The sequence below is a fragment of the Callorhinus ursinus genome, unplaced genomic scaffold, assembly GCF_003265705.2.
Source record: "Callorhinus ursinus isolate GAN/ISIS: 27379988/994484 unplaced genomic scaffold, GSC_fseal_2.0 scaffold18, whole genome shotgun sequence".
Taxonomy (NCBI): domain Eukaryota; kingdom Metazoa; phylum Chordata; class Mammalia; order Carnivora; family Otariidae; genus Callorhinus; species Callorhinus ursinus.
Genome location: NW_027397080.1, coordinates 28,249,454 through 28,263,799, shown reverse-complemented (window position 1 = coordinate 28,263,799; position 14,346 = coordinate 28,249,454). Strand labels below are relative to the sequence as shown.

General features: G+C 53.2%; 1 protein-coding gene across 2 annotated transcripts in view; it reads left to right on the top strand.

The window, feature by feature from the left end:
* Positions 1-14,346, top strand: part of CLCN6 (chloride voltage-gated channel 6) — a 30,183-nt gene that overhangs the window by 10,227 nt on the left and 5,610 nt on the right. Inside the window, exons 6-21 of one of the 2 annotated variants that reach the window (XR_003205166.2) lie at positions 501-607; positions 1,191-1,317; positions 1,947-2,014; positions 3,259-3,317; positions 4,137-4,269; positions 4,898-5,011; positions 5,350-5,516; positions 6,044-6,170; positions 8,687-8,813; positions 9,112-9,265; positions 9,370-9,529; positions 9,622-9,728; positions 10,706-10,892; positions 11,733-11,890; positions 12,131-12,253; positions 14,120-14,227. Coding sequence is in view for 1 of the 2 variants with exons in the window: in XM_025856441.2 (XP_025712226.1) it covers positions 501-607; positions 1,191-1,317; positions 1,947-2,014; positions 3,259-3,317; positions 4,137-4,269; positions 4,898-5,011; positions 5,350-5,516; positions 6,044-6,170; positions 8,687-8,813; positions 9,112-9,265; positions 9,370-9,529; positions 9,622-9,728; positions 10,706-10,892; positions 11,733-11,890; positions 12,097-12,253; positions 14,120-14,227 (2,060 nt within the window). In the remaining variant the exon portion in view is untranslated. Of the gene's footprint in view, positions 1-500; positions 608-1,190; positions 1,318-1,946; positions 2,015-3,258; positions 3,318-4,136; positions 4,270-4,897; positions 5,012-5,349; positions 5,517-6,043; positions 6,171-8,686; positions 8,814-9,111; positions 9,266-9,369; positions 9,530-9,621; positions 9,729-10,705; positions 10,893-11,732; positions 11,891-12,096; positions 12,254-14,119; positions 14,228-14,346 lie in introns of those variants that run through there. The other variant, XM_025856441.2, reaches the window with a different exon arrangement.

Genomic DNA, 14,346 nt, shown 5'->3' with positions numbered 1-14,346 from the left:
AACTCTTGATCTTGGGTTTGAGTTTGAGCACCATGTTGGACGTGTAGAGATTATTTAAAAATCAAAAAATATTTTAAAAAATAAATAAAAATAAACTTAGAAAATGGTTCCTGATATAGAAGACCTCCCAGACAGGTGTTTTTTGTTTTATTTCGTTTTGTTTTGTTTAAGATTTATTTATTTGAGAGGGGGCATGCAGAGGGAGAGAGAGAGAATCTTAAGCAGACTCCCCACTGAGCATGGAAGCGATGTGGGGCTTGATCTCATGAACCTGAGGTCATGACCTGAGCCAAAATCAAAGAGTCATGACTGACGCTCAACTGACTCAGCCACCAAGGCGCCCATCAGACAGGTTTTTTCTTAAGTTTACATATGGAGAATAGGAAGATGTGCAGTAAGCAGCCAGCATGTTTTAGAAGAGATGCTGCACCATTTCCTACTGGTGGTGGTAGGAATGCCTCTGACTGGCGAGCATGTTTTCCTTAACCCCGGTTCTGTAGCGGTGGAGGAATGCAGCCAGAAAGGCTGCCTTGCCCTGTCCCTCCTTGAGCTCTTGGGTTTCAACTTGACCTTTGTCTTCTTGGCAAGCATTCTTGTCCTGATCGAGGTGAGGTGGTGTGGGTGTTGGCATTTGGCTGATGAGGTTTTGGATTCCTCCATCCCCACTTCTGGAATGTCAGGAAGCTGAATTAGACTTCGGATATAGATTCCTGCAGAAAGTGGCCTCTCCTACACTGAAACCTACTTTCTGAAAGTAAAGGTTTCTGCCTCTGGTAGGATGACCGAGGAAAAGTCCAGATTAGGAGGGTGGTTCTCAGCCTTGGCAGCACATTAGAGTCACCTGGGCAACTTTAAAAATGACTCTAAAAAACTTGAAAATACTTCAAAACTAACTTTAAAAAATGGCTGCTACCCTGCTCAAGTGAATGAGATGAGAATCTCCGGAAGTGGACTGCCTGCATTGGTAGATGCGTGGCCCCCAGGTGATGCCGAATCACCGGGACTTGTTAGGAATGCAGCTGAGTCAGAAACCCAGGGTGGGGCCCAGCATCTGTCTTAACAGGCCTACCAGGTGATGCTGATGCTGTTAAGGAAGAAGGTCAGTTCCCCCTCGTCAGCGGGTTGTTGTGGCTAAGCCACAGAGCTGGTGGATTTCGAGTTCACGGAAATCCTTCTCTCTCCTCCCGCAGCCAGTGGCAGCAGGTTCCGGGATACCTGAAATCAAATGCTATCTGAATGGTGTGAAGGTGCCCGGGATTGTCCGTCTCCGGACCCTGCTCTGCAAAGTGTTTGGAGTGCTGTTCAGTGTGGCTGGAGGTGAGGAGAGTCTGTCTGACTTTTCGCCTTCCAAGTATTCCAAGGGGTGAAGGTGACAAGAAGCACTGTGTACGTAAATTAAGTAGATTTGGATTTGAAGGGCCTGCCCTCAAACAGATCTCTGCCCTGTTTGTTGATGGATAACGTAGAAGCTGTAAGTTACCAGTCAGATATCTGACTTAACACACGTTTAGTTTTGAAGTGGAATGACCCTTTAGTTGGTTTGTGGAGTTAGCTTTTAGCAAAGTCAGCAAGCTTTTTGTGTAAACAGCCAGACAGTAAATATTTTAGGCCTGATGGGCCAAGAAGCAAAATGGGAGATACGATGTAGGTACTTAAACATATATAGCCATTTGAAATAGGGCCATGTGAGAATGTAAAAACCATTCTTCGTTCTCGGGCTATAGAAACAGGCATTGGGCCTGTCTTGGCCCACAAGCTGTGGTTTTCTGAGTGCTCATATTAAGGAGTATTTTTACTGACATGATGAGTATTTGACTCTTTTACAAAGTCACGTAATCACCTCTGCTGTACAGTTGTCGAGAGAAAGGTCTACCTAGCAAAGGTCTCCTAACCAAGACAGCTTTCTGTGCTGACTGATGGTCTCCCCCTTTTCCACCTGTTCCCAGGGCTTTTTGTGGGGAAGGAAGGCCCCATGATCCACAGTGGAGCAGTGGTGGGAGCCGGCCTCCCCCAGGTAAGAGCTGATGGGCTGGGAGGATACGTCCCTCAGAGGGGGCCCCTGGGGAGGGCTGTGTCCATGGTTGAGTTTGTAACATATCCATTGGGAGCACCTAACATGGCCTTGGAAGCTGATGTCCGTTTGGGTTGATGTGAAACTGTTCCGTCACCCAGCAGAGAGGGTAACTGGTACCCCCAGGTTTTAACAAGGCCCTGCTGAGTACTCGGAGCAGCAACGGGACAGAGAAAGTCTATTCAAATGAAAATCACCTGGTGCGCCCACACCTGGTGCTGAGCACCTGCCCATCAGGCGGTTGATGGATCACCTCCGTGCGGCCAAACCCCAGGGTGCTGGAAGCACTGCCCGAGATGGCACCAGGCCCAGGTCTATGGTGAGGCCATTTGAACGAGCCCAGGAATACTAGCTGCTGCTGTTAGCCGACGTGCTCTCTGGGCCAGACTCTCCGTGTCCCAGCTTCTTTCTTCTTTAAAGCCACCTCAAGGGGTTGGTTGTCTTTGTCCTCCGCGTCCTCAGTTGAGGAAACCGAGGCTTAGTACTGGCTCAGGACTCCAGAGCCCCCCTTCTTCTGGGTTTCCCAGACTCCCCAACTGCAAGCTTGAGATGTCTCTGTTCCTCCGAACCGCCCCTCGTAGACGGTTAGCTCGGTTAGCTCTGGTGCTCTGAGGGGAGGGAGTCACTGTGGCTGTGGGTTATCGGCGCAAAGGAGAGAAGACTCTTTTATCCAGAGCCCGTCTGTTGGTCTCTCTCGTTACTGTGTCCCCTCCTTCACATCAGGCACCGGCCTCCCGGAAGTGAGCTGAGAGGTGGAAGGAGGCCAGGTGAGGACGAGGCAGCAGCATGAGAACTTGCTGGGCTCATTGGACCCTCACCGGTTCTTTGGGCCCCTTCCGTACTGACACCGTACTGACATCCCCTGAGCAGAGCCCACTTCATCTTCTGCAGCAGCTTTCGGTTCCTCCCGCCAGCCGGCAGTTTCCCCTTTCTCTGTCCGACTTGTTGACTGTGTACCAAACGTGATTTCCAAAGATCCTAGAAATCTGGGGGGCAGAAAAAGAAGTTCCTTCCAGAAGTAACATCTTTTTTTCCCCCATGTTGCGGTTCTGGCCTCTTCCTTCTTGCACATCTGCCTGGGTGTGCTGAAGCAAAGGGAACTTTCTGGTGCCTGGGATTCCTGTAGCTCTTGTCTTATGGCCCGCCCCCCACCACCACCACCACCTCACTGTTTTCTCTTCCCCTAGTTTCAGAGCATCTCCTTACGGAAGATCCAGTTTAACTTCCCCTATTTCCGAAGTGACAGGTATGGAAACCCAACCCAGTTTGTTTGCTGCCGCTCAGACCCCACTCCCGTCACTGTAGCTGGCTCCCGGGCTACCTTGCTGGGCGGGCTGTGGGCGGAACCCACCTGTCAGAGTGGAGGGGGGTTGGAATCTTCTGAAAATAAGCATGAGAGCCAGGCTGGCTTCGTGGCTTCTATTTTGTCAAGACATAAGGCCTAGAACCGTCTCAGGCAATGAAGAAGATGGTCCAGTATTGAAAACATGACCAGGGAAGTCCAAGGCGTATTATCAAGAATGTGTTTTATATTCCAAGTGATGTACTTGGTCTGCTGCCTTTCTGGGTTGGAAGGTGCTCTTCTGGGTACTTTTTCGCCCTGTGGGATTTGTGCGTGTTACTGATGTGTACACCCTGCTCGGCCTTTGGAACCGGGGGCCCAGGTTCAGAGTCATCTACCTTCTCCTGCTGGGATTCCTGTGAGTCACTGTCACCTGCTCCTGACACTTTTTACTGCTGCTGTGGCTTTCTGGGAGAAATATCTGATGAGAGTGGGGCTCAGCAGGGACTGACAGAAGTCTGGGCTCTGCTTCCTCAGCTGGTGGCTGAGACCCCACATTCAGAGCAGACTGACGTCAGGGAGCCCCTCCGACTAAGGAGAGTGTCTGGCTCTTAGGGAAACTGTATTTGCTGGGGAGTCTGCCTCACCAGACACCTGCTCTTCGTAAGCCCTGACTGTTCGTGGGTCATGAGACATGATGTTTGTGGACAAGGAAGTGAACACCTGCCTTTTGCGGCCCGAGGACTCTTTTTTGGGTGAATCACCTCTCTCTTCTCCCCGCAGAGACAAGCGGGACTTTGTATCAGCAGGGGCGGCTGCTGGAGTTGCTGCAGCTTTCGGGGCCCCCATTGGGGGCACCCTGTTCAGTCTGGAAGAGGGCTCGTCCTTCTGGAACCAGGGGCTCACGTGGAAAGTGGTAAGGACGACTTTTAGTGAAAGCATCTCCTAAACTTAGCCACCCCCTCTCCCCAAAACTAAACTGGACATTTCTGACTTGGTACGGTCACCTGTCATTTTGATGAGACCAGGAGGGTTGACTTTATTAGAAATTCCTTTGCTCTGGACCCATAACCTCCAAACCATGGACGTTTCTGTACGTTTCATATCCAGGCCCCCCCCATCCACACATCAAACTGCCATTGTCCTCCCTTGATGAACCATCTGGCCTAAAAACGGGAGACCGGCTAGGGTCAGAGGCAGGCAGTGGCAGAGGCTGGACTTGAACCCTATCTGGCCTCCTCCCTCAGACTAGCATGTTCCTCGTCTTGTAGTTACCGTTCCTTTTTTGGGCACATGATCTAGTCCACAACAGTCTCTAAATAAAGAAGCTCTCACAATAGGCCATTGAATACAAAGTTCTCACAGCCCAGTTCGCAGTTTTCACACCCGAGGAGGGCTCACTGCAGTGGCTACCAGGTCTCTGTGTCCAGCCTTGGAGGTGCGGGTTTTTGCGGGGGAGGGGGGCAGTGGGTTTTCTGAGGCCGTGCCCAGAAGGTAGGACTTGTCACTCCTGAGCGTTCTCCTGTTTGTCCCCTGTCTCCTAGCTCTTCTGTTCCATGTCTGCCACCTTCACCCTCAACTTCTTTCGTTCTGGGATTCAGTTTGGAAGTTGGGGTTCCTTCCAATTGCCCGGATTGTTGAACTTCGGCGAGTTTAAGGTATGTTTTGTCCTTTCTTCCATCGTTTTTTGGGTGTTCTGGTTTTTTTGGTTTTGTTTGTGGTTTTTTGTTTGTTTTTACTTGACCCATGAAAATTGTTTGTAAAGTACCAGAGAGCAGTGGTCAGCAGGGTAGGCAGAGCTTCTAATGGGGTCTCTCTGCTCCGTGAGTCTCCTGTGCATGCTCAGTGCTCGGTGCGGGCAGGCTTCCAGGTCTGCTTGGGCTCTCCTAGGTGGAAAGCAGATTCGCCTCTTATTTCTGTCTTCTCTGCTTCTGTCCCTTCCTGTTCTCATGGGCACTCTGGTTTTTCTTTCTCCCTCCCTTGCCCCTTCTCTCAGTGCTCTGACTCTGATAAAAAATGTCACCTCTGGACAGCTATGGATTTGGGTTTCTTCGTCGTGATGGGGGTCATTGGGGGCCTCCTGGGAGCCACATTCAACTGTCTGAACAAGAGGCTTGCAAAGTACCGTATGCGAAACGTGCACCCGAAACCTAAGCTCGTCAGGTACCTGCTTGCCTCCCCCAGCCTGCCATGGCTCCCTGAGCTTCGTGTGGACCAGGCCGTCTCTCCCGAGGAAGGCGCTCATGGGAACGGACTCCACTTCTCACGCCAGCTTTGATTTCGTGTCTGAGACTAAAAATGGAGACAGGGTCGTGGATCTCCTCTATTTGTCAGACGGGCCAAAAGGCTGAGTCTGAGTTTAATTTACATCAAAGGTGCTGGTTGCCTTCTAGCCACAAAGTCAGAAGGGTCGATGAGACTCTTGACCTAAAATGGAAGGCCATTTTGTTCCTCAGAGAGGTGCTATGGATGTAGCAGCCCACGTTCCTGGCTACCCACTGTTGACGTACGAGTTGCTAGAATGGAGCAAGTCGCTGACGAGCTCTGCACGTGTCCTGACTGACTCGGGGCTGCTGGTTGCATGCTCTTTGGGGCAGTGAGGGTTAGAGCAGACAGGGTTGTGTTTTTTAGTTCCTGAGGCTGGGGTGTCTTTTTTTATCTTGTAGTAACCGCTGTGCTTTGCTTCCTAGAGTCTTGGAGAGCCTCTTGGTGTCTGTGGTAACCACCGTGGTGGTGTTCATGGCCTCGATGGTATTAGGAGAATGCCGACAGATGTCTGCTTCGGGTCAAATCAGTAATGACTCATCCCAGCTCCAGGTAACCCCTGTGCACCTGCTGCCTTTGTCCTACACCCCCAAAGAGGAAGAATCCAGAAATGTATGACTTGCCTCTGCTTAGAGCTAATAGATGTGTTTGTTTGTTGCTCCACACCTGTATCAGATTGCTAAGAGCTAGAGCGCCGTAGGAGCCTTTTCCCGGGAAAGAGAGTGTGCATTCTCTTTTTCACTTTTATGAAGAGTCACGGCCATCATAGAGGGGGGCTCCTCTCTCGTTTTGTTGAACAAAATTAACTGGAGACAAGCTCAGGAAGCCAACCATCGCTTCTTCGATGAGCCCCAGTTTACTCTTCTACCTCTTCAACCCTGAAAGGAGCCCACCAGCCTCACCCTCACTCATGATTGTGAGCATCACCCTCACTCATGATTGTGAGCATCACCCTTAAGATGGGGAGAAAGGAGTGTCTGCCTCAGGGTGATCTGTGATCTGGCTTTTCTGGCATCTCCTGGTTCTTTCTTACTGGGTTTAGGTCATTTACTGGCTTGTTTTTTTTCCGTTTCTCCTTCTTGCTTTTTAGGAAGATGTAGTATTTTCTAGAACCTTTCACTGAAAGAGCAGGGTCAGTGAGGGAGCTTACTCTGCCCTGCAATTTTTTGGTCCAAGCCAGTGGGTCTGAGAGCTGCATGTGGTCAGCCAGATGCATGGTTCTGGCCTCTAGGGTAGAGGCTCGGGAGTGTTCCCTAAGTACCCAACCTTTTTTTTTTTTTTTTTTAAGATTTTATTTATTTGACAAAGAGAGAGACAGGGAGAGAGGGAACACAAGCAGGGGGAGTGGGAGAGGGAGAAGGAGGCTTCCCGCCGGGCAGGGAGCCCGATGCGGGGCTCGATCCCAGGACCCTGGGATCATGACCTGAGCCGAAGGCAGATGCTGAACGACTGAGCCACCCAGGTGCCCCAGTACCCTACCTTCTTGCTGCTCCTGAGTAGCTGCTCACATCCCTCAGGGCTGTTGGGAGCTTTGTCTTGGATGGCTGCCCCTTTGGCGTCCCCAGCAATGTCCATGAACAGCAGCATGGGTTAGATCAGGGCTTGGCAAACTGCGGCCCATGGGCCAGATTTGGCCTTTGGCATCTGCTTGTTTTTGTGTGGCCCCCGAGGTAAAAATGGTTTTCACCTTTTTAAAGAGTGTTTTAAGAAAAGAAGAAGAAGAAGAATGTGCAACAGAAACCCTGTGTGGCCTACAAAGTCTAAAATACTTACTGTGTGGCTCTTTATATCCGCCAACCCCTGTTCCTCGTTAGTCCGGAGGCTGCCTCCTTACCAGACCAGTGCATCCTGTGGGACGTTGATACATATGATTCACAAACAAATGGAAAAGAATCCTGTGGTCTGATGGGTTAGCCAGAATTAAATGAGTCGCTCTAACACAGGACTGTGTAGGACGTCCGCCGTTCCATCAGTGTCACGGGTGTTTGGACGTTTAGTGTGTGCTCACTATTCAGGAAGCACCGCACGGACACGACTTCATTTCGTTCTTGCCCCCGCCATGTTGGCTGGTATCATTTTCCCCATTTTACAGGGGAGAAAACGGGAGACAAAGTGAGTCTTTTTTTTTTTTTTTTAAGATTTTATTTATTTGAGAGAGAAAGTGAGAGCAGCAGAGGGAGAGGGAGAAGCAGGCTCCCCCCACCGCCAGTAGGGAGCCCAACGATGCGGGACTTGATCCCAGGACCCCGAGATTGTGAGCTGAGCTGAAGGCAGACACATAACCCGCTAAACCACCTAGGCGCCCCACGAAGTGAGGTCTTGACCGTGATCTCTCAGCTAGTGGTATACACCATGAGCTCGGCATTACTCACATTTCACGGGTGAGGCTTCCAGGATGAGCTGCACCTCCCATGGTCGCTGGAGAGGGGCAGAGTCGGAGGCCAGTCCGTCTGATGCTGGAGCCTCTGCTCTGCCTTCAGCTGGTTCTCTGATCTCCAGCAAGGCTGCGATGCATCTCAGCACATTTGACTGCAGGACTCTTTCCAGGGAGCCCTCAGGACCGGGGTTCCTCCCGACATAGTTTGGGAAACACTGCATGCGTGGGTCATTTCATGGTCGCCTCGTTCCTGAGCCAGACACGTTTCTCGTTTGGCAGCCCCTCCCTGCCAAGTTCCGCCAGGAGGGGCACTGCCCCACTTCCCGCGGCGGTCGTCCTCCGTACTTCAGAGTGCATGGGGCTCTCGGGCCAGGCTTCCAGCAGTATCACTTAACAACATGAGAACCACGAGAGGAAGCAGAGCCGGATCCACAGTGAATTTCATTGTCATAACTCAAGAGCCCTCATCCCGATTCTTTCATTCTCAAAGCGTAAGGAATATAGTATCACGGTTGGCTGCTCTTGGCTAGAGATCTATTTTTTGCCACCTGTTTTCAATTCCGGGTAAAGCTTACAAGCCAGACTTTCTCGACCTCACCGGAGACCTCCCGCTCCAAGACTTTGAGCGCCCTGGTCAGGTATACTGACTTCATAATGACCTCGTACTGACTCTCCGATTCTTGTGTCTTAGGTCACATCAGAAGATGTCAACTCAAGTACCAAGACCTTTTTTTGTCCCAACGAGACCTACAACGACATGGCCACACTCTTCTTCAATCCCCAGGAGTCTGCCATCCTTCAGCTTTTCCACCAGGATAGTGAGTATCCGTGAGCCTGCCTGTTCTTAGGTGATTGATTTTTTTTTTTTTTTTTCCTGCAGGGAACAGGATGATTCCTCTGCCCCTGCTGTTGGCCCACAGACACAGCCAGGCTTACCCTCAATTCTGAGCAAAATAGTTTTCCTTTGTACTAGCAACCCAGACAAGGCTGGAGTCTGTGCCTCCAGTGTTGGAGGTGAACTGGTTGGGGTGTGGAAGGACCTGGAAGGGGCCAGAGCAGCCCGGCGGGCCTTGGTGGCATCTGGTGGTGGGACTCAGGTGGGTTCTTGCCTTGCAGGTACTTTTAGCCCCGTCACTCTGGCCTTGTTCTTCGCCCTCTATTTCCTGCTTGCATGTTGGACCTACGGCATTTCAGTTCCAAGTGGCCTTTTTGTGCCTTCCCTGCTGTGTGGAGCTGCTTTTGGACGTTTAGTTGCCAATGTCCTTAAAAGGTAAGTGTGCGTGTGTGCGCGTGTGAGCGTGCCCAGGTGTACGTGGGCACAAGTGTGCGAACCTTGTGATTCCAAGCCGTAGTCTCAGCTTCTTTCTTGCCCAGCTACATCGGCTTGGGCCACATCTACTCGGGGACCTTTGCCCTGATCGGTGCCGCAGCTTTCCTGGGCGGGGTCGTCCGCATGACCATCAGTCTCACGGTCATCCTCATTGAATCTACCAACGAGATTACTTATGGGCTCCCCATTATGATCACTCTGATGGTGAGTGCTCCCCTTCCAGGCCTGTCCCCGGTGCAGGGCCAAGTTCAGCCCCCCCCAGCAGCCTTTTTTCAAGTCTTTGTTTTGTGTCTCAGGTGGCCAAATGGACAGGGGACTTTTTCAACAAGGGCATTTATGACATCCACGTGGGCTTGCGAGGTGTGCCGCTCCTGGACTGGGAGACGGAGGCCGAAATGGACAAGTGAGACCATGCCTTCCATCTGTTCTAGTGTCAGAGTTTATGACCTTGGGCCCGAGGGGGGTGTGCATCAGGGTGGGAAGTGGTGGTTAAGATTCTGGGGTGGGAGTCCAGTGAACCGGTAGATAACTCCCGGAAGCAGCTGGGTGTGTCAGGGAGCTGGGGGGCGGAGGCCGGCGGCTGCTGCGTGGTTTGATGTGGCTCCTGTGGCCTTCTGGTTGGACCTGACAGGAGGTCTCGATCAGGTCTGCGTTATGACTGCACGTTTCCGCTAAGGGTCTGCTAAGCCCCGTGAGTGAGGACCAGCCTGCCTCACACATGCCCTGTGAAATGTCATGCCATCAGCAGGGATCATTCTAGGCATAGTTGCTGATTTATCCATCAGCCTGCAAATGGTTTGGGCCTTCTGTGTCCGGGGACCCCACAGGCCTTTATGGTCCAACAGAGGGATCAGCAAACTTCTCTAAAGGGGCAGATAATATTTGCAGCTTTGCAGGCCACGTGGTCTCCATTACAACTAGCTATAGATAATATGTAAATGATCAGGAGAGGCCAGATTTGGCCTGACACCTGCGGGTTGCCACCTGGTTTAAAGGAACAGCCCAAACTTTTTTTTTTTTTTTTTTAATTCTAGTAGTACCATTAACAATTCAGTGATGATACGAGGAATGTGCTATGGAGGGCTGAGGAGGGGATGGCTAATCACCCGGGCAAGTAAATGGGGTTTGTGTAAGGGGACATCTTGTATTGAGCTGAGGAAAGGCCCACCAGTTTGGCAGAGCAGGGAGGGGCGATCCAGGCATGGGGAAGGGCATTTGCACAAGGATAGAAGTACAGAGGAACGTGTGTGTTCAAAGAACTGCTAGAGCTGGCTCAGAGGAGGGAGCCCGGTGATCCAGGCCGTGCAGGAGATCCAGGGCTCGCTCCTGGGATACTGCGGGCTCTCTTGTGAGGCAGGACCACTTTCCTCCCTCCCCCAGACTGAGAGCTAGTGACATCATGGAGCCCAACCTGACCTACGTCTACCCGCACACCCGCATCCAGTCTCTGGTCAGCATCCTGCGCACCACGGTCCACCACGCCTTCCCAGTGGTCACGGAGAACCGGGGCAATGAGAAGGAGTTCATGAAGGGCAACCAGCTCATCAGCAACAACATCAAATTCAAGGTACAGCAGCCCGAGAGGAATGGTGGGCGAGAAATAAGCAGTTCCTTGACACACACGCTGATCTGGCGCCTGCCACACCCCATAGATGGGGGCGCTGGTTAGCTCTCAGGGAGAATCCACCTCTTCTTTATGTGCGGCAGCAAGTGTAAACATGATAGCGAGTGTGGACGTCATTAGGCCATCGGGACATGTGTCCATTGTCACCCCAGCAAGCGTGCAGAGGGATTTTTTGTTTTAATCGGCATCATTATGGTGTGTAAGTGGTATCAGGAGGTTTCTCGAGTTGCCTGTGACAGAAATGGACTTTGGCTTTACCTAAGAAAAAGAAATCGGCTGGAAGGTGCAGGACCAACGGGAGCTGGAGGGCCAGAGGCCTCCCGCCGGGCACGCAGGCAACTCGCAGACACCCTGGAGGGTGTTGGGGGGCACGGGCACTAGCCCTTGCTCCTGAGTTGAAATCCAGGCAGAGGGAGAGGCCCTCACTCAGGCCATAAGCCCCCGTAGCTCTGGGGGCCGGGGCACGTACATTGTCAGTCCCACCACGACATGACGCAGGAGAGGGGTTCACCTGGAGAGTTGAAGTGCTGTTCCCAAATCAAAGGAGTAGGGAAGTTGGGCTGGCAGAAACCGCGGGTTTCAGAGGCTCAGAGAGACTCCCTTCAACCCCAAGCCCCTGAGCCACTCCGAAGATGCCTTGCACTTCCTGTGTGAGCACGTGCTTGTCGCCACTGTCATCTGAATCCTTAAGCTGCGTAGGTGCCGTGGTGGTGTGCCCCGGGCCAGCAACCCCTGGCCTGCCCGGTAGAAACCTCTGTCCCCATCACCCCTCCCCACGCACAGAAATCCAGCATCCTGACCCGGGCTGGCGAGCAGCGCCGACGGAGCCAGTCCATGAAGTCTTACCCGTCGAGTGAGCTACGAAATGTGTGTGATGAGCACCTCCCCTCCGAGGAGCCAGCCGAGAAGGAGGACCTCCTGCAGCAGATGCTGGAGCGAAGGTGAGAGCAGAGCACCCCCCCCCCCACCGCACACACCCGCCTGCAGGGGCTCACGAAGGGCCAGCGCACTGCTCGGAGGCAGCTCCCGAGCTTCTGGGGGATTTGGAGAGGCCATGGGGCCATGAGGCCATTCGGGGCCATGGGGGGGAAGCAAGATGCAATCCTGCTGAGGGTATGCTAGGCAGCGTCTGGTTTTTATGTAACAGATACACTCCCTACCCCAACCTATACCCTGACCAGTCCCCGAGCGAAGACTGGACCATGGAGGAGCGCTTCCGCCCTCTGACCTTCCACGGCCTGATCCTGCGGTCACAGCTCGTCACCCTGCTCGTCCGAGGAGTTTGTTACTCGGAAAGTCAATCAGTGAGTCTCTGCTCTGCACCGGGATTTGGGAAGGCACGAGGGTGCTAGGAGCCCAGTCCCTGTGCCTCGGCGGGGACGAGAGCTAGTACCTGGGGAGCCCGTGTGCCAGCGGGCGGCCATCCTGCAGTATGTGCAGCCCCACGGCTCCCTCTGCTGCTCTCAGCACCTCTCAGGGGGCACTACGGTGGGGGAATGCCCCAGTCACCCCTCCCCTTAGTCTGTGCCCTGCCTGTCAAGTGTCCTTTCAGCCTGGAGACTTTTTTTTTCTTAAGATTTTATTTGTGAGCGAGCACACACGTGCGCGAGCACAGCAAGGGAGGGGCAGAGGGAGAGGGAGAAGCAGACTCCCCCGAGTCTGAGCAGGGAGTCCGATGTGGGGCTCCATCCCAGGACCCCGGGATCATGACCTGAGCCCAAGGCAGACGCTTAACTGACTGAGCCACCCAGGAGTCCCAAGCCTGTAGACTTTTAATATAGTTTCTACGCTTTTCTGGTATAAGTGAACTTTTTTATATGCTTTTGTTTTTAAATGTTCTTCCCATTAATTCTCTTGTAATTTTCTTTTTTTTTTTTCTTCCCTTCATTTGGTTTTTGTAGAGATAAGCAGGGGTGGGTGGGGTGTGTTGTTCAAAGCGGTCCCTATAGTGACCTGAAGATCCACTCATCCCCACACACTTCACCCCCTTTAGAGGGAACCTGACAGTGTTGCCCAGAGGCCTACTTTCCAAACGGACTCTCCTGGTTCAGCTCTTGGCCGCGGAGGCCAGCCCTGCGGTCACTCATGGACCTGCTGGCCTGCAGAAGAGCAGCTAGCACGGGGCGGGACAGGAAGGCCCCAGGGGGAGGGGCTGGGGCTTGGAGGTGTGGTCGGTGGCTGGACGCGGGTGAGGGTGGTGTGTGGGGCACAGGAGGGCTGATGTGGGCTAGGTCGCAGAGGCCTCGCCTGAAGGCAGAAAGTAGCTGGAGCTGAGCTGACCAAGCGCTGGGAGCTGGGTGCCGGTGGGCAGGTGGCTGGGGCGGGGGAAGCGCAGTGTGTGGAGAGAGGAGTTACAGGGAGAGCCATCAGGACAGAGCAGCCATCAGCACTGTGGCCACTGTGCCCAGCCTGAGAGCCATGGTGGTGGCCCAGGGGCCCCGTGAGGGCCGAGGGGAAATCCAGAAGATTTGTTACCATCCCTCGGGATGCAGGGATGTTAACAAAGCTGCCGTGTCCAATTAATTGCCACAAACCGGGTGGCTGCAAACAACAGAAATCTCTTCTTTTCACAATTCTCAAGGTCAGAGTATGAAGTCCACACATCAGCAGGGCCTTGCTCTCTCAGGAGGATCGCTCCTTGCCTTCCTCGTTTATGGGGGCTACCAGCTACCCCTGGCACTCCTTGGCCGTAGACAGGTCCCCCCAGCCTCTGCCCCCGTTGTCACGTGGTCTTCTCCCTCTGTGTCCTCTCCTGTTCTTAGGAGGACACAGTCATTGGACTTACGGCCCACTTTAGTGCAGTCTGACGTCATCTGAACTTGCTTACATCTCCAGAGACCCTGTTTTCCACACGGCCACATGCACACGTGCAGGGGTTAGGACTCAGACACGTCTTTTGAGGACCACATGTCAACCTGAGACCATGTCCATTTTACAGATGAGGAGAAGCAGGATTAGATTAGGAGACTCGCCAAGGGGGGGCACGGCGAGTCCTGGCTGGGAACTGGCTTCAGACTACAGGGGTCTCATGGCAGAGCCCCCAGGTCTGCACCGCCTCACGCCGGGCGACACCGTAGCCAGTGGTGTGGACTTAGAGGGGGAGGGGCTCTCAGTGTGCCCCTGCCGGTTGCCGTGCTGGGTGCAAGGACCTGTCTCGGTTGGGATTGCAGAGCGCCAGCCAGCCGCGCCTTTCCTACGCCGAGATGGCTGAGGATTACCCGCGGTACCCCGACATCCACGACCTGGACCTGACGCTGCTAAACCCGCGCATGATTGTGGTGAGCAGGGCTGTCCCTTTGGGGCAGGGCCCCCGGAGAGGAGCCGGCAGCTGCTCATCCGTGTGTTCACGCCTCATCCTGGGTAGGGCGCAGGTGGCCAAAGGTGACTTGTGTTCTCT